General features: G+C 37.3%; 3 protein-coding genes across 5 annotated transcripts; 1 reads left to right on the plus strand and 2 right to left on the minus strand.

The window, feature by feature from the left end:
- Positions 1-152: 152 nt before the first annotated feature.
- On the minus strand, positions 153-3,962 carry LOC121259947 (putative disease resistance RPP13-like protein 3). 2 transcript variants are annotated; one of them, XM_041161777.1, is made up of 2 exons: positions 2,937-3,962; positions 153-2,522 (listed from the first exon to the last, which is right to left on the minus strand). In XM_041161777.1, the coding sequence occupies exons 1-2, from the start codon at positions 3,796-3,798 to the stop codon at positions 601-603; spliced, it is 2,784 nt and encodes a 927-aa protein (XP_041017711.1). In that variant the 5' UTR covers positions 3,799-3,962; the 3' UTR covers positions 153-600. The 2 variants fall into 2 exon arrangements, with proteins under 2 accessions (XP_041017711.1, XP_041017710.1); XM_041161776.1 differs by having other exon boundaries at positions 153-481; positions 564-3,961.
- A 1,585-nt stretch (positions 3,963-5,547) lies between these two features.
- Positions 5,548-8,164, plus strand: LOC121259962. Its single transcript, XM_041161803.1, has 2 exons — positions 5,548-5,716; positions 5,837-8,164. Exons 1-2 carry the CDS (start codon positions 5,704-5,706, stop codon positions 8,071-8,073), a joined length of 2,250 nt encoding a protein of 749 aa, XP_041017737.1. The 5' UTR covers positions 5,548-5,703; the 3' UTR covers positions 8,074-8,164.
- Positions 8,165-11,448: 3,284 nt separating this feature from the next.
- On the minus strand, positions 11,449-13,327 carry LOC121260030 (HMG1/2-like protein). 2 transcript variants are annotated; one of them, XM_041161890.1, is made up of 8 exons: positions 13,155-13,327; positions 13,016-13,070; positions 12,715-12,837; positions 12,279-12,336; positions 12,140-12,184; positions 11,977-12,057; positions 11,790-11,888; positions 11,449-11,701 (listed from the first exon to the last, which is right to left on the minus strand). In XM_041161890.1, exons 2-8 carry the CDS (start codon positions 13,060-13,062, stop codon positions 11,684-11,686), a joined length of 471 nt encoding a protein of 156 aa, XP_041017824.1. In that variant the 5' UTR covers positions 13,063-13,070; positions 13,155-13,327; the 3' UTR covers positions 11,449-11,683. The 2 variants fall into 2 exon arrangements, with proteins under 2 accessions (XP_041017824.1, XP_041017825.1); XM_041161891.1 differs by having other exon boundaries at positions 13,166-13,296.
- Between the last annotated feature and the right edge of the window lie 9,148 nt (positions 13,328-22,475).

The raw sequence follows: 22,475 nt of genomic DNA on the forward strand, positions 1-22,475 counted from the left end.
TTTTCTTTTTAAAGTTTTAATTTGTTTAAAGTGGGAAATCGATAGTTTTATCTATAGCATCGCTTCCGAATAATACATATGTCAAACAAATCGAAAGACGCTGAAGAACATTACGAGTATTGTTGGGAGTTTGACGTCCTGCGATTTTAAAAAACAGCAAATTTTAGTCTCATATGAATCGAGTATTTGTCCAAATCTACAAGCTTGAAACTTTGAATGACTATATATGTCGACGTGTTTTAGCGTTGATACAACGCCTACAGATAGTAAGTCTGATACAAGCACATGATACAGCCCTCTCTTAACAACTGGGGCGACACAACGACAGTGGAATGAACAAAAACAACACCACCACCAATTACCGAACTGGTGTTCAGGTGGCCGTTCCTTGACTCGGGTTGTTTTCTGTGCTTTTAATTAGACTGGCCATATATCTCCTCCTAGCAAATATATGAGTGCCCCAACTACGTGCCAAACTGGTCTTGTTAAGTAAACACAACAGGAGATTAAGAGAGATGAGAAAAAACTTAGCAGCCACTGGTAAATGAGAGAATGATTGAAACCTGTTTTACATTGCCCCCATAACGAATGGCATCCCTGTCAGAACTGCAGAGTTTTGGTGATGATTAGTTTCTTGTGCTTGTCGGCTTGAACATTGCCTGCAAATTCCTCTGGCATGTTCGTTAAAACTATTTTCTCAATGGTGCTCAGATTTAGCAACCTATCCGGAATCTCGTTTAGCTCATGACAACATCGGATTTCTATTTCTCGGAGATTTTGCATTGCTTCTTCCTCCACTGTCCACTCTTCCAATTCCTTTAGCATCCAGAGGTGCAGAATTTGAAGTTTACCGAAGCCTTCACGAGGGCACAACATCTTCTTCCCGGTGTAGGAATCAGCCAACAGCCTCAGGACAGAAAGGCTTGGCAACTGCGCTAGGATTGGCATGGGATCTTTTGTCAGCTTTGAAACTGACAGAGTAAGAACTCTAAGTCTCGGGGGGAATTCATTTCCATCATATAGCTTTGGTAAGTTTCCGAGCAAATACAAGTGAGTGAGATTCTCAAGGCTTGACAGAGGCTTTAATGCAAGCTCTGAAGGCCGACCATTTTCATCCTTGGATCTTAACCTCAAAGATTGAAGACTTGATAATCTTGCAATCCACTCATTTAATTCTTCAATGGAGTCAAGATGATATGTCAGACCTAGTTTCCTGAGACTTGTCAACCTATTCAAAACATTCTTCACCGGACTCTTATTGTCCACAAATAATCCCCAGAATGTCTGGAGCCGAGTAAGAGAACAGCGATGTTTTTGCACAGACATATCAAGGCGTATTTCATTCAGACATAGATGTCGCAGGTGTTTCATCTTCCAAATAGAATTCGGTAGAGAACTGATATAGGTGTGCTTCACATCCAAGGTCTCAAGGTAGGGCAGCTCACCAACAGAGTGGGGAAGGGTATCCAAGAAGGTCCACCTTAATCCCAAGTACCTTAATTGAAACAGTTTCTCCAGATTCTCGGGCAATTGAGGTTTGTAAACACGCTCTAGATCAAGCACCCTGAGTAGTCCAAAGCCTCGATGACCAATGACATTGCTGAGAAAGTTCCTTATTTCCTTTGCAGGTATATCTTTCTTTTGAATATTGAAGGACAAGTAAGAGCGTAGATGTCGAATGTATGACGATTCGTTACATGGATAGTCTATGATGTCTCCATGTCCAGCAACTCGACGAACACTGGGCATAGGAGAATCATTTGTTTCCTTATCTGACTTGGGAGAATCATTTTTTTCCTCCTCTGACATTATTCTATGGATGTGGAAAAGGCTAACATATTTTGCTTTTGACAAGATGATATCGTGTAGCTCTTCACGAATAACGCATATCTTGGGACTCCCATCTTTCCTCCTTATTATTTCAATCATTTTCTGGTTTAGAAGTTCGTCCAGATACTCTTCCACCATATCCTCTGGAGTCTCGTCTCGTGAGTGCTCTACAAAGCCTTCTGCAAGCCATAAACGCAATAACCTCCTCACAGGGATTTTGTATCCTTTTGGGAAAAGCCCAAGATAAAGTAGGCAAGGCCTCAAGTGGAAGGGCAGAGAATCATATTTCAAGGCCAAGATTTTTGAGACCTCAACATTTTCATTACCCTGAAAAAACTTACGGCTAGGCTGACAAGAATAAGAAAAATCTTTATGAATATCAACATTCCAACTTGGATGGTCAAGAACTTTCAGCCATTCCTTATAGCTGGCAGTTTTTGTAGACAGAAGACCTCCGAGTAGTATGATTGTCAAAGGTAAGCCCTTGCATGTTGTTATGATTTTTCTCCTAAGCTTGCTCACTACTTCCGAATCATAGAACTGAACGTCATCCGGTAAGTGTACATGTTTCAGAAACAATTTCCATGTGTCTTCATCGTTTAGTGGCATGAGTTGATAAGGCGGTCGACTTGGATTTGCAAACCTAGCTATGTTTACGTTTCTGGTAGTCAACAGCACCTTGCTAGTAACAGTTTCTTTTGAAAAGGCAACGCGCAGGCCTTTCGAAACTTTGAGCGACTGCACATCATCCAACACAACCAGAAACTTTTTATTCTGCAAATTCTCACGGATCTTGGCTACCAATTCTTCATCAGTGGCTTTCTCATCAACTATTAAACCCATCTGCTCCAAAATGCTCAGCAAGGCATCTCTTAGGTTCTCAGAGGCAGAAACCCTTGCACGGCAATCAAAATGACCTATAATCTCACTGCTGTTATATATTGTCCTTGCAAGGGCAGTCTTGCCAGAGCCACCCACACCTACGATTGAGATGAAGGGAAGACCTCGGAATGAAGTGTTAGTTAGACTGGTCACTAGCTTGCTTTTGGCCTCTTCGATGTCTAATTTTTCATCCATAGTAGTCAACAGCACCTTGCTACCAACAGTTTCTTTTGAAAAGGCAACACGCAGGCCTTTCAAAACTTCGAGTGACTGCACATCATCCAACACAACCAGAAACTTTTTATTCTGCAAATTCTCACGGATCTTGGCTACCAATTCTTCATCAGTGGCTTTCTCATCAACTATTAAAATGCCCATCTGCTCCAAAATGCTCAGCAAGACATCTCTTAGGTTCTTAGAGGCAGAAACCCATGCACGGCAAGCAAAATGACCTATAATCTCACTGCTGTTATATATTGTCCTTGCAAGGGCAGTCTTGCCAGAGCCACCCACACCTACGATTGAGATGAAGGGAAGACCTCGGAATGAAGTGTCAATTAGCCTGGTCACTAGCTTGCTTTTGGCCTCTTCGAAGCCAAAGTTGTATGATTTTTCATCCATAGAATGGCTTTGACTGTTTTGCTGATTTTGTGTTGGCCCTTCATCTTGATAACTTGAGCCAGGCTTTTCCTCCTTGATCTTCTGGATCCTTATCTTGATCTCCTCAATCTTCTCGTTGATATTCTGTACCTCATTATGAAGGTCTGCACCATGCCTCAACTTCTTGTGGATGCAAATGTACTTCCTAGGGAAGTTGATTCTCCTGCTATGCATTCTCTGCAGGACAAATGTTTCAATGGCATCCTCTGCATTGTAAACAAGAGCAAGAAATTCTTCCATACACTTCATAACGGCGTCACCGCGTTCTTTCTTATCTTCTGCATCTGTGAAGAAGTTCTTCATCTGTCTTAGACTTACTCTGACTTGCTCCACCTCATCTATCGCCTCTTTGAAGATGTTTGATTCTTGAATGAGCAGGTCAGTAAGTTTCCTTATGACTAGAGAGACAACTGCCCAAACATCCATTGATTGTCTTCAGCCTTTCCTCTTCGTATCCTTTTGCTTTACCACAGCCAAACCAGAAATGGTGGTTCCAAGAGGTGATTCATTGTTTGAGTACTGGTTGTGGATGAGTACAGATGGCCTTGACCTTCCTGTTAAAGAAAGCCAGGCAAAATAATGTTATCTCTGTAGTCTTTTCTTTATTATAATTAGTAGGTGGGTGTGTTTTAACTGTGGTGTTATGTTTTCCAGCTAATATTTTGTACCCAATGCAAATGCAGCCGCAGGCATAAACTCGTCATGTTTTCAGATTTGTAATTATATAATCCGGCGAAATTTTTGACTCGATTACGAATATTTAATGTGTAGTAGGGATCTCTCTCGTCTGTCATAAAGGTAGAAAATGTAGGAGCAAGCAAGAATTTCTTTCCAGTCAATCTCCAAGATAGTCAAGCAATTCACATTTCAAAAATTTCTCGCTTTCTGTGTCTACACCTCACCCGGTGCTTAAATTCTATCATCAAGAAATGCAGTTCAGAAATGACAAAGGAAAGATTCTTGGAAACGCATTTCGTGTAATACTATATATAAGTTATAAATAGATAAATCTTATAAAAAAATTTTGTAAAAAAATAGTTCTCACTAATAAAACATAATTTTTTTTTTTTATATTTTTTTAAAATAAGATCCACTTTTTTATAAGAACTTGTAAGGAACTTGTACCAATCATTTCTCTCCTTCAATAGTCAACAAAATGCAGTTCAGAAATGCATCCTTCCTAGTCGTTGCATTTCTCCATGGTACTTTATTACCTGATAGATGGGTTCCTTTACGACACTACTCCTAACTACTTGCGCATCTAATTTGGATATTAAGACAATTTTATTATTATTTATTATTTTATTATAATCATTTATTATTTTATCATGATTTTTTTTACATTTAGTCACAAAATATTTAAAAATATCTCACTGCCCAAGCATCACCTAATCGACGCGGCATCATTTGACAAAATTCTAAAGAATAGCAATAAATAAGTAATGAGAACACTTGCTGATGCACGTGCAAATATCCAATGTTGACAGACAACTGGTAACATTTAGCTATGTTTGGGTAGTTCTATTATTTAATATTTTATTATTATTCACAAATCACTTAAAATTACATAAATATCCAAACATACCGTTGAAGTTGTAAGGGGGAGAGAGAAGCAAAGGATTAATAAATGGTTTGCAACCAGGATGTCAGTTCATCTATAACTGGTTTGCAACCAGGATGTCAGTTCATCTATAACATGGAAGAGTTTCTCCCAGTGGCTCTTCATTCGGGTTAGACCAAGAAAGACCTTCTCTTTAATGGAGCATGGTCAGAAATATACGTTTCTTTTTTCGATCCATATGCATTCCTTCCCTCTGAGACAGTTTGAGATTGATGCTTCTTTGCTTCTGGGTTTCTCCGTGGTCTTTCTTTATTTCCTAGCGGATGCGCAGATAGGTTTATTATAGCTGTCACATGCATAATAATTTCAACTACTTGCAGTAATCAAACCAAAATTCAAGCAGACCTGAGAATAACATGTTTTGGGATTTATTATTATACAATTATGTAAATTGTTTGAAAGAAAAACAAAGACAAGTTGACTTGACTTTTCGAAATGATCAGAATAGTGTTACTCTGTTTACTTCCATCAGGAGCATATACGATATCTTGAATGAATGTGAATGAGGCGAGTTAGGTTTCTGGCAATCAGTGAGCAGCAACTCCCATTTTTTCTATTTTCCTTTCCTGTCAATCCATAAAACAATTTTTTTCCCTACGGAGTAAAGCAATTCATATTTGAAGTTTACACTTTTGGGTTTATTTCTTACACCATACTTGAAATCTGTTAACAAGAAATGCAGTTTAGGGATCTCAGAAGCTGAACAGAGGATGCTACTTACAAGTAAGTCACCAGAAACATCAAGCTCATGGAACTTCTCTCTTGTCATTATTAGTTGTATTTACCATATATATCGTCTTCTTGTCTAAGCGTCGTGTGTGTGTGTATTCTTTCTGCTTTCAGTTTTGAGTGGCTGGCTTTTTGTGGAGAAGAGGAAGCTTGTCCAGTTGTTCCCAGAACCGGTGAGGAAACTATGGAACGATTGGGAGCTACGAATAATGGTCTTGATCAGCCTTACCTTGCAAATATTATTAATTGTCATGGGCAACCGCAGAAAGTACAATCCGGGAACTTGGCTCAGATTTTCCATTTGGTCTGCATACCTAATGGCAGACTGGGTAGCAACTGTTGCACTTGGTGTCCTCTCCAATAAGCAAGGAAATTCCTGTACCTGTGCTGCCAACAAAACTGAAACTATAGATGAGGAGCTCATGGCATTCTGGGCACCTTTTCTCTTGTTGCATCTCGGCGGCCCAGACACGATTACTGCTTATGCTTTAGCAGACAATGAGTTGTGGATAAGGCACTTTCTTGGACTAGTTGTCCAAACTCTTGTAGCATTGTATGTCACTGTCACGGCTTGGAGTGGAACTTGGCTCTCATTCTTGACAATTCCCATGCTTGTTACAGGGGTGATAAAGTATGGAGAAAGGTCATTAGCCTTGAGGTCAGCAAATCGGGAGCAGTTTCTTGATTCCTTGCTTGAGCCTCCTGATCCTGGCCCCAATTATGCTAAATTCATGGAGGAATTCACTTTGAAAAAGTGTGAAGGGTTTAGTGTCTTGGCCATTGAAGTGATTGAGGAAGCTGACCAGTCTCGTGCCCGCAATGTCAACAACAATGGTGCTGCTAATAGTCGGACATTATTGCTCTCCGCATACAACTTCTTCCAAACTTTCAAGCGGCTCTTTGTAGATCTTATTCTTAGCTTCCAAGACCGTGACCATAGCCAGTCTTACTTCAAGGATCTCTCTTCAGAAGATGGTTTCAAGTTAGTTGAAATTGAACTTGGATTCGCATATGATGTTTTCTACACCAAAGCACCTATAATATATACTACATGGGGATGCATTTTTCGCTTCATCAGTCCCTCTTTAACCATTATAGTGTTGGGGGTGTTCCAGTTTGTTGATAAGGGCAATCATCTCATGACTGATCTGGCCATTACTTACATACTGCTGATCGGAGCTATTATTCTGGAATTCTATGCTGTCATTTTGCTACTCTACTCCGACAGGACAAAGCTATGGTGGAGTAAGCATGAATTTCCGTTTTCTCCAAAAATATGCTGTTTTGGATCACTGGTCTCTCGACTAATTTCTTTTTTTAAACCAATACTTTCTCGCTTAATCTCTGGTTTTCAATGTATGGTTTCTCCAGTTTCCAAGTTTTTTCCACCTATGGTTTCTCGAATGTTTTCTTATTCTCTACCCTCTAATAAAATGAAGTGGTCAAATTCCTTGGCTCAGTACAATTTGCTAAGCTTCGCCCTTCAAGATAATCTTGTACCTTGTCTGGAAGATAAATGCCATCTTTTCCTAAAGATTGTGAAACATATACCACCATTGGAGAAGCGCCTGCATAGATATCATTGCAACATCTCTCCTGAACTGAAATCTTGGATCTTCAAGCACTTTCTGAGAAAATCAAAGGACACCACAGAGAAGGACAACAAAGAAAAATCAGAGGAGGTCATCGCATCTTTATGTCGTGCAAGAGGCAATCTTGTTTTTGAACAGAATAACTGTTTTCCCTCGTTCAAATGGACAACTGAGTTAGAATTCGATCAAAGCATTCTTGTCTGGCATGTTGCTACAGATCTCTGCTATCACTCAGATGGGGTTAAAGACCTAGCTGTCAAAAGTTGGAGCAAGAACCTTTCAGACTACATGTTATATCTTTTAGTCATGTGTCCTTTCATGCTGCCCATTGGGATTGGGATGATCAGGTTTCGAGACACTTGTGAGGAGGCCAAGCAATTTTACAAGGAAAAGGGTTTGTCATTTAAAGACAAGAGTCACAAGACCAAACTATGCAAGATGTTGCTTGAAGTGAGTACTGAAGTTCTTCCAACTAAGGTAAAAGGGGACAGGAGCAAATCTGTGCTATTCAATGGATGCAGACTTGCACGTGAATTGCTTGAAATGGACAGAGAGAAGAAGTGGGAGTTTGTTTGTGACGTGTGGATAGAGATGCTAGGCTACTCAGCCAGTCAATGCAGAGGATACTATCATGCTCAACAGCTGATGAAAGGCGGGGAGCTTCTCACTCATGTCTGGCTTCTTATGGCACATCTAGGTATTACACAACAATTTCAAATAAACCGAGGCCATGCCAGAGCCAAGTTGGCTGTGTACTGAGTATATACATACTTTTGTATTATTATTATTATTATTGATGTGAACGTGGCTAACTTTTTCAAGAATAAAAACTCTGAAAACTCATTAAGAAGAATCACATCTCATTTCCCATAAAATTTCCTAAATTTTAACTAAAATACATCATTCCCTAAATTTTATCCCAAATTTTAGCTATCTTCAAAAAATCTCATACATCACATTTCCTATTCATTCTTTATTACTTTTTTCTCACTTCTATTTCTATTCTTAACTACTACATTTTTTTGTCTTTTTCTTTCCTCTTCTTTTCAAAAATCATATTTTTTGTCTTCTCTCCGATGGTAATTTATTTTATCTTCTCTACAACAGTAACATTTTTTGTCTTTTATCTAACAGTAACATTTTTTCATCCTATTGTAACGGTAACTCTTTTTTTTTTTTAATATAAATAGGCATTTTGGTTACAATCACATTCTCCTAAACCTAACCCCTATTTCATCTTGCAAATTTTCAAATTTTGACTTTATCTCCTACTCACTTCATCAAATGGCTTGTTCGTTCTTTCACAAGTTGTTGCTTAACTTATCCTCTGAAGATGAGTTGGAGGTTGTTGAAACAGGACATAGCAATGGGTTTGCACAGACCAACTCATGGGTGTAAAGACCAATCTTGGCATCAATTGAAATATCACATAGCAATCAAACCAAATAGAACACGAATAATCTCAGTGGACATAACAGTAATACCCATTTCCAACAAGAAAAATACACAAATTGAACCCGTATAGGTAACTCGTGAGAAATCTAGGATTTTCTTTCAAAACCCTAAATCTTAAAATCCAGCCGAGGAACCTATAGGGGGTCAAATGGGGTAGAGAACCTCGGTGTAGATAGTCATGGAGGATCCCAGATGGAGGAGAGTTCTCTGTGGAGAAAGCCAAACAGTCGTGACTACACAATGGGCATGGGGGAACTCATGAGATTAGAGAAACCGAATGCGAGGGAAGTTATTGGACTTACAATGATGAGAGGATAAAGATGAGGTTATCGATGGTGGCCACAGTGTGAGGGAGGGACCAAAACCACAAACGCAGCCAACAATCGAAGGAAGGAGACGTGAGATGGAACCCAGAAACCAACCAACGATTTCGGTTTAGAGAGGAATAGTCGATCCCCATATTTGGGGATCCACTGTAACATCTCCATCCATACACCACAAAATAGGGAGGGGTTTGGCAAAATTTTCAAAATTTGGAGATTTTAAGGATATAGAAAACGGACTATAAATGCTCTAAACACCATTGGAATATAGATAGGATATCACTTCTCAATTCTCGTAAAATGTTGTGTTACTAAAATGAATAGTGATAGAAACACAACCTTCTTGATAACAATACTTTCAATCGAACAATCTTCTAGCTTCCTCAATTTTTAGTGTTTTATTTAGTTTACATATTAAAATTTGATGATGTTTTTGAAAATTTTTAAGTGTTATAGCACTCTCATTAGATTAGCTAAAAACTAAATCCAATGAGAATTTAGCTATTGAACCATAAAATGTATAACATTAGAATAACTATATTCCAAATATTTAGAATATAGCTACAATAACTTCAAAAGTAATTTCCAAATTTGAAAGACACTATTTATTCATCAAATCTATTTTATATCATTTGTTTCTCTCTCCCGAGATCTCTATCAAGGTCTCTCTAGTTTCTATTTTTAACCTATAATTTAATTAGAATATCATTACTAATTAATATATAATATTATAAATAGTAAAATATGATAAAATAAATAATTTCATAATTAAAAATATATATTTTTGAAACGATTAATTACTCATGAATAAATGAATAATCCAATGTAGAGATTTAATGTAAATAGCCAAAGCCAAAGCTAAAGCCAAATTCATCTTTTATTATTTTATTATCATATAATAAAAAAATAGCTATTCTAATATAGAAACTTATATAAATAAAATAACTAAAAACTAAATTCATTTTACATTCATAAAAAATATACTTTTAACTTCAATTAATCCAATGCGAATGCTCTAATTATATTTTCTTTTTGACAGAAAGGGAGGCTACCTCAAACCTAGGCATGGTTAAAAAATTAAGAAATAGAGAAAGAAATTAGAATATTAGATTGGCAATGCATCGAGAAGAGGGTGGCTGTAAGCTCCCGTTAATTGTATTCTTTTTTTCTTTATTTTTTAAAAAAAATCATAATATTATTAAAAAACACTTCCTAAGTAAAAAATAAATAAATAATTTCAAGGTAACATTGAGCAATAAAAATGAGTGAGTAGCATTTTTCTCTAGAAGATTAACCATAAGTAATTTTCGACTGCTCGTCGTGGAAAAATACACCTACCACGGGACGATTCACTTGAGCAAAGTCGTCTCCCACAGAGGGAGGGAATATGTCATGAACCCATCTGAGTCTGAGAGTAAAAACTTCTTATGATTTGCCAGTTTAATAATCTAATCTGCACGAATTAATCAGCAGCCCATATGAATTGGTTGCATTTGTCAAATGAATCTTAAGATGCATTTGATTTCAACTCGAATTGATTACACGCAAAAAATGAAACATCCCTATAATTTAGTAATGCTTTTTTTTTATAGGGTCTTGAAGGACGATCGTGAATTTCAACGAGAACTAAAAAATTGTTTAATTTCGTTGACCACGTGTACCATGATCAGATGAAGTCAACGACAATGTTAATTGCTGCAACGTTCGCCAGCACCCAAAGATATCCAAGTCAACAATCCTAGAGCTCTCATTGGCACAGCACTCCGAGATAATCAAAAGGAACAAGAATTCTTTCTTAAGGATGAAAAATCTCTAGAAATAGAAAATCCAAATCTAGTCCACACAACATAATAAGAGGCACATAAAAGTACCATAAAATGCGTAGCAATTCCAAACCCAGTCAGGAAATTGAAAAAGGGGCAGGAGAGGTGAATATGAATATCCTCAAACCTAGCAAAAAAGATAAAACTACATACAGATCAACTCCAACCACACATGGCAGAACAGGGGAAAACAAAAAGAAAAATGAATAATACAAACGGCATCTGGATATGAGTAGACAACAAAGACGATTTTTTCCCCATTATATGATTTTTTTGAATCTTCAAAACCAAAACCCCAGAAACTACCAAATCAAATAGTTATCGAAATTACACCAACTACAAACCGACTTCACTTCCACTCAAAAATAAAGAAAAAGAATTATCAAAACTTCAAAAATAAAAAAAGGAAAAGGAAACATACAACAGCACAGAGGGGATAACAAAGAAAAACTTAATATATAACAAAACCTAAATTAGACGATGCATTATCGCCAAGAGCTAATGCACAGAGATAGGGAGGTGACAACCTACGATAGATCAAACACCTTTGCTAATCATTAGAATTCAAATAAAAGTACAATAGAGGACAACTTCCAAGCTATCACTACCCATTTTTTCTGAAAGGGCAAAACAAATTGACAGGGAAGGATGGATATATATCCTCAAAAAAGAAAACAAAAGTCTAGACATAAGATTGTTGAACCATTAGCATGGGATGACCAAACATTTTGACAGCCTGAATGATTATCCTATACTTCATTCCATCTTCTACTCGTCATCCTCTTCCTATAAACAACAGAATAGAAAAGAAGCAAAATTAAAATGTTGATTCAAATCTGATTGTACAGAATCAAGAAAATAAAATAAAACAAACCTCATCACTGCCCTCTTCGTCTCCTTCCTCATCATCATTCACCTCAGACATTGACTTCTCGGACTCTACCTCCTCCTCTGCTGCATTGGTACCTTCAGCCTGATTCAACAAGAAAGACAAGCATGTCAATTATTTATAGCGGTACACAAACACGATGGCAAACAAGAATATACATTAAAAGACTTGCCTGTTTCTTATTATAGGCTTTCATGTTCTTCTCATAGTCGACCTTCCTTTTGTCGGCCTTTGCTACATATGGTGCTTTCTCCTAAAATATAAACACCACTTTAGTTTAATGCATTTATCCATGCATTATTTTAATAAAGGACTTTCATGCTGGGATATCTTACGGCCTCAGACAGAGACTTCCATTTCGCTCCAGCAGCTTTACCAACCTGGTTGTTTTAAAATTAACAACAGATTTCAGATTTATTTGCACCGTTTCAATCTCCAAACCAACCCAACACAGAGAAGACCAACAAGACTTACAGCAGACACTGACTTGTTGTCAGGGTGATCTTTATTAAACTGCTTCCTGAATTCTTCCCTGCAACGATCATATTAGGGAATAAAGAATGTGAGGAATAAAGATTAATAAGAATCATAAAATAGGTCATAGCCCTCACTTTGTTACCTAATGAAGATATTTCACATATGATTTGACGGGAAACAGAAATTTAATTCACATATACTTTTTAACACCTTGTAGGTAACAAGGCTCTGCTTGCTCCCCAACCCCACTCCCCTCTTCTCTCTCCTATAACGCGACCGTCTATATATATACATTTATAACTTATAACGCGTTCCGCTAAATATATTGCGCGGACTTTTCGCCTTTTTTTCTTCATCGGAGAACATTGTATTTTCCATCGAAACAAACATAGCAAGTTGAAAATAGAGATCTGAGGGTCAGAAAGATGATTACATGAAAACGAAGAAGGCACTGGCAGGCCTCTTAGGCTTGTTAGGGTCCTTCGCTGCCTTTCCCTTCTTAGTCGATGCCCCTACTGCTTTCGTGGAAGCACCGCGTTTCTTATTCACGGAGAGCCTACCATCATATACAAAACCATGCGATAAAAATGAACAAACTAACATATAATTTTAGACCGTTTTCGTCAGTTTCTAGATCTGAGATTTGAGCCACCATGATCGACGGGTTTATGACTCTAAACGCTCAAAGAAGCGACGGATTCTTAGTAAACGCTAGCGAAAACAACAAAACTTACTTGGCATCAGCTTTCTTCGGCTCAGACCTCGGTTTTGCTCCCTTCATGATGATTCCTGCATATATACGATCGGATCAGCGAAAATAAATCGAAATACGTGAAAAATTGTCGAAAATTGATCGAAACCAACAGGACTTACGAGTTGGTGACCTAGTTAGTAGGGTTAGGGTTAGGTTTGGGGCAAGGCTTTCAACGCGTAGCGAGAGAGACAGAAGAAGGGATAAGTGGGATTGATTGGAAGTGAGGGGCTTTGAGAAGCCAAAAGCCGGAGATATTAAGCTCGGGGGGTTAAATTGAAATTCAATTGCGAACGAAATGAAATTTGGGGGTTTAGGCGGGATTTGAAAATTTATGCCAAGTCATCGATCCTTGTGCTTTCACGGTATTGGCTCTGCGTTGATCTTAAGCGTGTCCTTTGATCTCTCTCTTCTGTCCTCGACTCTTGTTGTGTTTTCCTTTGTGTTTCTTCTTCCTCCGACGGTCAGCAACCCTCTGGCAGACTCGGATTGCAGTCAGACCAAGCCCAGGTCTAAGCCCAATTCCATTACATTTTCTTTGCTCCTGAAAAAGCCCAATTCTGATGTATAGGACCAAAAGTTTAAGTGACCCGAGCCCAAGATTTTGTTTTCTCAATACTTTTGTGTTCAAAATCTCTTATCTTGAGGTGAATTTCGAGTATTGGCATTCGACTCATCTAAAATATAGATAATTTTTGTCAAAATGACCGGACTCATCAAAAATATCTGGCTTAATTTTTAAGCTACAATTATTCTAAAGTCTTCTATAAATTTGGAAAGGTATTGTTCATCCATTAACCCATATTTTATTCCTAAATGATCAACAATGAACATTAGGAATTATGTATCTGCTGTGTTGTGAATTTGTGAGTAATTATATTTCCCTTTTACATTGTAAAATACAATAAACATTAGGGAATAAAAAAAATACTAAAAAATTATTATTAAAATATATAATATTATATTATTATTTTAACTTTAAGATGACTAGTTCAATATGGACTAATTTCTTCAATAACTTTTGTTTTAACCAAAACTTTAATTTTTAACCAAATTTTAGACTTGACTTTGGCCAGACCAATGTTAATTTTCTTTAGTACTCAGGTCTAAATTTATCCAATTTTTGGTTATAAAAATAATAAAAAAATCACTTAAAATGTATGGGATTGAATATATTAAACTTGAGAGAACGAAATTTCTCGATATTTCGGTTTACGTGAAAAAAATGTCAATATTACTAAAATAAAATAAAAGGTTACATTATTGTGAAAGTAGTGCTACTATGTCTTCTCAATTTATCTATTTGATGTGCCTCCTAGTACAAATTGTACTTCCCTTTTTTTTTTTTTTTTTTTTTGCTTTTTATTTCAAATATTTTTTAAACATATTTAAACATTTTTAAAAAAATATATATATCAATACACTAATAGTCAATTTCTTAATAATAAAAAAAATAAAAAAATAATTAAATACATGAATGGATAAAATGAAGGAATAAATTAAAGAGATATAATAACATTATTCTTATTACCGGCATCTAATTATGTTTAATTATAGTAATTTTGTATTTGATGGACAACTGAAAAGATTAGCCATTAGGGACAACGTTTGGCTACTGTGGCTAGATTTTAGTTATTTTATTGACTGTCTTGTTTCATTTTTTAGCAAGTGCCATCAAGACAGGCCATTAGGGACACCGTTTGACTCCCATGAAAGGTGGCCTTCATAATTCCTCAGCCTTTAATTGCACCGTCGAGTCGAGTGGAAAAGAGTGGGGCAAAAGCAAGGCGTAGGCTCGAAACCTGGTGTACAAATGTCACTTCTGTTCACATCCTTGAAACCAAAACCTGCAAAATTCATGCCCCAAAAGATGAGCTAATTAGTTTAGAGAAGAAGGGCACCGGAAGCAGAGACGATATCAATAAAATGAACAAGATAGTTTCAAACGGGGTAAATCGAATGTTAAGAGGGTTTGTTTAGAAATCAAATTCATCTCAACTCATTATTATAATTTTTTTATATTTTAATATAAAATATAATAAATAATTTAACTTTTTAAATCTCAAAATAATAATAATATTAAAAAAATAATATTCTAACAATATTTTATCATCTCAACTCAATTCAATTCAACATAAAAACGTAGCCAGGCTAATTTGGATTTAGATGAGCTCTCAATTTATTTTATCTCATTATTATAAATTTTTATAAATTTTTACACAAAATATAATAAATAACTTAATTTTTTCAAATTTTAAAATAATAATAATATTAAAAAATAATATTCTAACAATATTTTATTCAACTTTCATCTCATCTCAACTTACTATTCAAACCTAACCTAAGAATACTAAAAGTGTCAAGAGTGATATTTTTTTATGCTTAAGAAGAAGATTAACATTTGTGAGATTTGTGTCGAAGGCTTGGTTATGTTTGAGTAATTGTAATCTCAGATATTATGTAAATAGTAATAAAAAAATAATGATAGAATATTACATAATAATTAATAATGATAAAATATTACATAATAATTAATAATAAAATAATAAATAATAATAAAATATTTTCAAAATATTCTAATACTCAAACTAACCAGTGTGGGAGAGTTTGTTGGATTGTGTTGGCTTGTAGATTTTGTACATAGGGATCCTGATTCCTCTATAACTCACACCGACCATAACTAACAAAAGAATCAAAACAAACGAACAAACAAAAGCTTCAACAACTGTTGTAAACAGAGCTTTTGATAATTTGATTTATTTTCACTAGGAGTGTAACTGATTCGGTCCGATTCAGTTTTAGATAAAATTTAAGACCGAACCGGTATGTATCAGTTTTATATTTTTCAAAACTGATTACGCTCCGGTTACGCTCCTAAACCGGTACCTCTGATTTTATCGATTTTCGGTCCGATCTGGTTTTCTAATTTTTTTAAAATGTAAAAATATATAATAAAGTGTCACATCTTATGATAAAATATTATTAATAATTTAATATATATTTTTTATGTTTAAAGTATATGATCAATTAAATTTTCATCTTTAAGATAAAACTTTTATTTTATAAATTATAATAACATTATCGTATATATAATTATATTAATAACATATAATCAAATAAATTACAAATGTTTATATTTAAGATTAACATTTCATGTTATAATTTATAAATTATATATAAAAATTTAATATATAATTATATATTATATATAAAACTTATATATATATATATAATATTTTGTATAATATATAAAATTAATTTTTATATATATTTTTTCAACCGGTCTGATTCAGTCTGGTACGGTCTCGAAAACTACAGAACCGAAACCGGATCAATTCCAGCTGGTTTTCAAAATATAAGAACCGGTTTCGGATCAGACCGATTCCAAAACCGGACCAACCGATCCGGTTCGGTCCAGTTTATTAGTTTAAATTTATACCCCTGATTTCCACTTTCTTTCTCTCTGTTTCATTTTTGAGCTACTGTTACGTAGAGATCTTTTAAAATTTTTGTCCAAGCTTTTAACGTTCGTTATAAAATAAAATATATAAATATAAAGATTATAATTATCTAACATTTAAACATTTAATACTGTTGAAAAATTTGACGAAAATCTCAATTCCCGCACATTGACAAATTAATTTTGCAAGTTGATTTTCATGTCCCTACGAAAAGAAATGATATACCAAAGCTTCGTAAACCTTATCTACAGAGCATAGTCTAGTCTCATTTGTTTTTACAATTCTTTTTAATTTATTTCATCTCATCTAATCATTATAATTTTTTTAAATTTTTACTCAAAATAAAATAAACAATTCAATTTTTTTAAATATTAAAAATATATATTCTAATAATATTTTATTTAACTTTTAACTTTAATCTCAACTTATCTCATCTTATACGTGAAAACAAACTAGGCAAGCAAAATTAAAATCAAATTTTAATTAAAATCATATATTTTTCCTTTTGCTATTCTTTTCAAAACCTGTTTCTATATTGGATTGCTTATCCACTCTCTATATGTAGGACTGTTCATCTGGATCAGGTCAGACCCAAATCAAAATTTGGATGAATTTTAAAAAACCATTTTTTTTTATTTCAATTTAAATATTTTGATGTTTCCTTTCTTCGTAATATCTCCCCACAAGAGACGCCGCCATAGTGCAGTCGCACACCCTCTAATTGTCAATCAGGATAGAATACTCATCTTCCCATAAATACATTTATACATGCATGCATGTTTGTCGAAAGTTGGTAGTGATCCTTGGAATCATTCTAAAGATACTGTTGACTTCGAGAAAAAGGAGTGGGAAAATAACATCTGGGCGATCGTTCAGGCCATGGAAGACCTTGTGCGGGCTGTGCTAAGGCAAGAACACTATTTACTCTGCCGCTGAAATATGTGTCCCGCACGTAGAGGTGAACTTGCAGCAGAACCAAAAGTAGTTGGTCTCTATTGCATTTCTCTGATCAACTGAACTTGTAAGAGCGACCAACTACTTTTGGTTCTGCTGCACTATGGCAGCATTTCTTGCGGAAAAATGTCACCAAGAAAGGAAACATCAAAACATTTAAATTGAAGAAAGAAAAAAAAACGGTTACCAGGTGTACCCGGATTTTAATTAATAATCATACACATACAATTAGCCCCATTTCAACCATTTTATATTCTCAACAGTCTTGTTTTATTCATAACGCAAAACTCGCTGCTCGCAGTATGATTTTATAGCCCTGGCAAGGCATTGTTTCTCAAGGTCTCTGAACAAAAGTACGCAAGTTATCTATGTGGACACTCTCAACCTGCAACGGAAATTTGGAAGTTGGAATTATTTTGAGTTGTTCATAATGGAACATAAATCACGTGCACACGCGGGCGCACATATTATTGTCCACCAAATAAATACTGCAGAGCAACTTAAAGCTCCATTTCAATATAAAAATAGTTTCATCTCATCATTACAGTTTTTTAAAATTTTTACATAAAATATAATAAATAATTTATTTTTTTCAAATCTTAAAATAATAATAATATTTTATTTAATTTTTATTTAAAATCATCTCATTTCACTATCCAAACAAGTCCTTATGAACCTAGTGGAGTACTGTACTATTTCTTTTGCCACTTTTGTGTTAATGTTCCATAATAATTTGACACACTATAATTTTCCTGAAAAGAATATTACAAGAGATAGTAATAGAGACAAGAACCCTTGAGTGTACATCATTAAGTCAAGAAATTAACTTTACATTCTGGCTTGGACGATTATCATTCCTAAAACTTGGACACAAAAAATGCTGCTCTTCTTTGGCATGAACTTAAAATATTCTCAAAGCCTCAACAATATGCAACAGTGGCTAGGTGTGTCACAGAGCTACTTACTTTCATATCCAACCGCCCTTGGGTGACTTCTTCCTATCCTAAGTTCAGATGGTAAGTGTGAAATGCAACGAGGTAGGTTCCAAGTATGAAGCTTGCCTAGCCAACTTCCCAAAAAAGGGATCTAGTATGCTTTAGTTTTATATGAAAATCAAAATAGGAAAGGAATATGTTAACAATAGCTTAAACAAGTCAATAATAACCACTGATTATTATCATCCTGCCATCCATGTAACAAACCAACCAGACAATGGTCCTGCAGCAAGGCAAAGACAGCTTAAATATGCATAATATTAATTCAGGTTACACTAATCTTGTATTTGGAGCTTAAATTAATCTCAGTAACCTCAATTAGCTTAATTCAGTAGGTTTGGGGCTTTAGATGAGACACAAAATTCTCATCTGATCTCATTTCATCTCATCTCATCTTATTCTCAAACATAATTCAAATACAAAATTTTCAAACTAATTATTACAACTTTTTCAAACTTTCAAATAAAAAATAAAAAATGAAAAATAAATACAATTTTTTCAAATTTCTAAACAAAAATAGATTCTAAAACTATATTATTACAATATTTTAACTTTATAATATTTTTTATTCAACTTTTTCTCTCTCATTTTCTAAAATTTCAGAAAATACTCAACTCAAACTATCTCACTACTATTCACAAACTATTTTACTACTATTCACAAAATTTTCATCTCACCTCACTCTCCAAAGAAACTCATTTCAGCTTAAAAATGACAACATATACCTGCTTAGAAGTGAGGACAACAATCTTGTATTTGGAGTCCAAAGCTGGCACCCGGACAACATATCTCATAGTGTTAATGTCGTGTTTTGCACACCTTTGGGTTAAACTTCGATAACTTAGGTATTCAAAAATGAGTCCTGCAAAAGGTAGAAAAGAATGCGGCCTAAGGGCCCCATAACCTCCGATGCCAAAGTTAGTAAATATTCTTGAAGGGTAGCAAATAAGTAAGAGAGTCTATGAATCAGAGAGACTTTTGGTACCTGGAGCTAGCTATTTATACCGTGACCTGGGAGAGGGTGCAAATAGTCTTCTTGTCCACAAAGTCCGTGCCTTCTTTTCTGTATCTACTGTCAAACTTTCTTGAATGTGGCGTGGCTTTGCGTTGGCTTCATAAATGTGGCATGTTACTTAGAAGCAGTGTCATTAATGCGGTGTGGTTCTCCGTCCCTGTGTCTGGGCTATACGAGCCATAGATGACCCGATGCCGATAGATCGAGGGTTGTCTGCGTTTTCCATTGCATTCTGCGCAGATCTCTAGGTTCTGAAGGCAGCTGCAAAATGTCAGGCCGATCTATAGACTATTCGGCGCCCATCCCTGCTAGACGTTCTGTTCCTCTACACAGATATGGGAGCTATTGGGTCGAGCCTGGGCAGAGGCCTAGTGGTCATTTCCTAGGGAAAAATCCCCTTACAGTTACCCAGCCAATTCCTTTTATTTCTTTTGGCCCCTTATTCCGCCAAATTCCCAACCCTTCCTTGTTGCATGCTGACCAACGAGCGTATTCTGCATACGTTGCAACACAACGTCAATTAGGCTTTTGCATTGAATGGTGTCCCTTCAATTTCTGTGTCATGGCTCTGTGTTTCACAGCCATCAATTTCGCACATCGTATTAGCTGATATGCTTTGCAGTGGTTGCATTAATCAAGGGATTCTGGTACCCTAGAGGGACACGTGGAGATACACGGAGTTATGACGGCTCGGGAGGGCGAACGTCAACCCCGCCTATATAAGGGCTCCCTTTCAAGTTGAGAAAACCCATTACACTCATTGTGCCTTCCTCCTGTCATTATGCGATTTCTTTTTCTTACTTTTTCTCCGAAGTTCCTTACCATTTCTTTCAGGCCTATATGGCTTTGAAGAAATCTTCACGTTCTGCTTGTCATGGCGGCTCCTCTCTAGATGACTTTCCTGGATTCTCATGGTGGTCGGTGGTTACCTCCGCCGAATTGGAAGAGTTGAGGGCGACCTACAGGAGCCCCTCAAAAGTGGAGCTCGTAGTGCCTTCCCCTACTAATGGAGTGGTGGATTCTGATGTTTACAGTACTAAAGTGGCGGTGTACCTCGCCATGTTCTCTTGTGGCCTCAGGTTGCCATTTTGCCAACCAGTGTGTGAAGTGTCGAGTTTCTTCGATTTGGCGCTCCCTCAGCTTCCTCCCCTCACATGGAGGATTTTGGTGTCATGCTGCATAATCTGGCGCCGCGCTTTGGAGTAGGCATGAGTGGATTACCCTGACCTCACGGCCTGCGAGTTCTTCGTTACTCATAACCTTGTGCGAAAGGGCCGGCACATCTATAGTTTCCAGCCAGATAAAAAACTGGCCCGGTTAGAGGAGCGGCATGTGGTGGTGAAGGGATATACCCAGAGGTTCTTCTTCTTGTCAGGTGACGGATGAGAGTACCCGGTTGGGCAGACCGTTAGGCGACTGTTTTATGTACGTGCCAACTGGGGTACTGTAGTTGATGACTCGATCAGTCGGCTTGAACTTAGCCCTCATGAGAAGTTGAGACTTGGGGTTGTTCGAGCCTAGGTGAAGGCGCATCCCGACGATGTTTCTTCAGAGGCTCTGTTGATGGAGGGTAGTCTTCGTTGGTATTTGGCTCCTCCCGCTAATCTGCTCTCCAATGTGAGTATTCCAACGAACACGGTTGTTCCATCCGCTCGTAGGTGTTCCCTGAGTCCGCTAGTTGAGGGAAGGGGGAAGAGACCCCATAGGGCCTCACCTGTTTCTGCCAACTCTGGAAATGTTCCCATTCCTCCTGTGGGGCCGTTCGTCTTGGTGTTTTTGATCCCGACGCTCCCCAAGAGTGCCTGAAAAGACTGTGTCGATAGCCAATCCTCCTCGTGTCGTGCCATCGGCTCAGAGAGATGTAGTCAAAGCTGCCCTTGTGACCGAGGCCATTTTCTTGGGCAGCGCCGAGGTGGAGGAGGCCGACATTCCAAGCAAGGGAATTGCGGCACTCGGTGTGCTTGACGATGGAGTGGGTGTGAAAGCCGTCGAAGAAGTTCCTGCAGACCTTCAGATGACCTCGTTGCGCAGCCGCGTCAACCGTCCATAAGGCGGAGGGGAGAATCCGAAGGCTATTTGCAGGGGTAAAATTTGCTTGCCAATTCCTCAGATTCTCTTCCTTCTTTCTTTTTCTTTCTTTCTCTCTGTATTTTTTTTTAGCCTTAACCTGGCTTTCTGTGGTAGGGGTTGGAGCATTTGGAGGCCTTAATTGTTGACAGCCAAGCGGACCTATGGAACTAAAATCGGGACCTTTGTTCTCTGGTTCAGGTGGCCTTAGACCGCGTGGCCTCCTAGAGGACGTAGAATGAGGCAGTTGAAGAGGCCCTAGTTGACCTGGTCAAGTCCCAGGGGGAGGTTGGCCAGCTCCGCATTGAGGCCTCTCTCGCTTGTGAGGTGAGGGACACGCTGCAGCAATCCCTTGACTAGTGTTAGTCGGAGCTGAAGCAGTTGCAGGTCGATGTTCGGGAACTGCACCGGCAGCTGGACACAGATGGTCTGTCGATCAAATGGCTCGAGACCCAAGTTCAAATTCATAATGAGTCGGCGACGAGGAGGAGGAAAGGTAGCAAAGAATAGATGTGGAAGCTGCCCTGGAAGTGAATAAGTTGGTCCTCGAAGGTCACGAAGTTGTCCTCTGAAGCTTGCGGGATGAGCTATCTTATGTCTGTGGGGTCCGTGAAGATGCATGGAGATTCGGCTACGACGAAGGCTTGGAGTAGATGAGACCTACATTCTTAAGAACCCCCGGTCTGACCTCCGAGCTATGAGTGTGGGAGACTTTCCCTCACATGAAGAGTCCCTGCAATGACGCATCATTCTTGGGAAGGGTCTGATTCCGAGCGGCCTTGGTGATAGTCCTATGGGGAACGAACTCGCTTTATGAAGGCGGGTTTTCCGGGAAGATCTCCTTGCCAGTCCTCCGTTATTGGGGTCCTGGACCCCTTGTTATCATTCTCGTCCTTTTGTTTATTGTGTTTCACTCATTCTCACCCCTTTGCTTACGGGGCTCGACTTCGA

Source organism: Juglans microcarpa x Juglans regia, chromosome 4D, assembly GCF_004785595.1.
Source record: "Juglans microcarpa x Juglans regia isolate MS1-56 chromosome 4D, Jm3101_v1.0, whole genome shotgun sequence".
In the NCBI taxonomy this organism is placed as follows: Eukaryota; Viridiplantae; Streptophyta; class Magnoliopsida; order Fagales; family Juglandaceae; genus Juglans; species Juglans microcarpa x Juglans regia.

What these genes read in the sequence shown, in the direction of transcription:
- LOC121259947 (XM_041161776.1), bottom strand. Translation starts at nt 3,798, where the DNA reads ATGGATGTTTGGGCAGTTGTCTCTCTAGTCATAAGGAAACTTACTGAC.
- LOC121260030 (XM_041161890.1), bottom strand. Translation starts at nt 13,062, where the DNA reads ATGAAGGGAGCAAAACCGAGGTCTGAGCCGAAGAAAGCTGATGCCAA. An exon ending in AGTGCCTTCTTCGTTTTCAT is followed by an intron (nt 12,337 to 12,714) that starts GTAATCATCTTT and finishes TGATCGTTGCAG; the next exon opens with GGAAGAATTCAGGAAGCAGT. An exon ending in AAGCCTATAATAAGAAACAG is followed by an intron (nt 11,889 to 11,976) that starts GCAAGTCTTTTA and finishes TTGTTGAATCAG; the next exon opens with GCTGAAGGTACCAATGCAGC.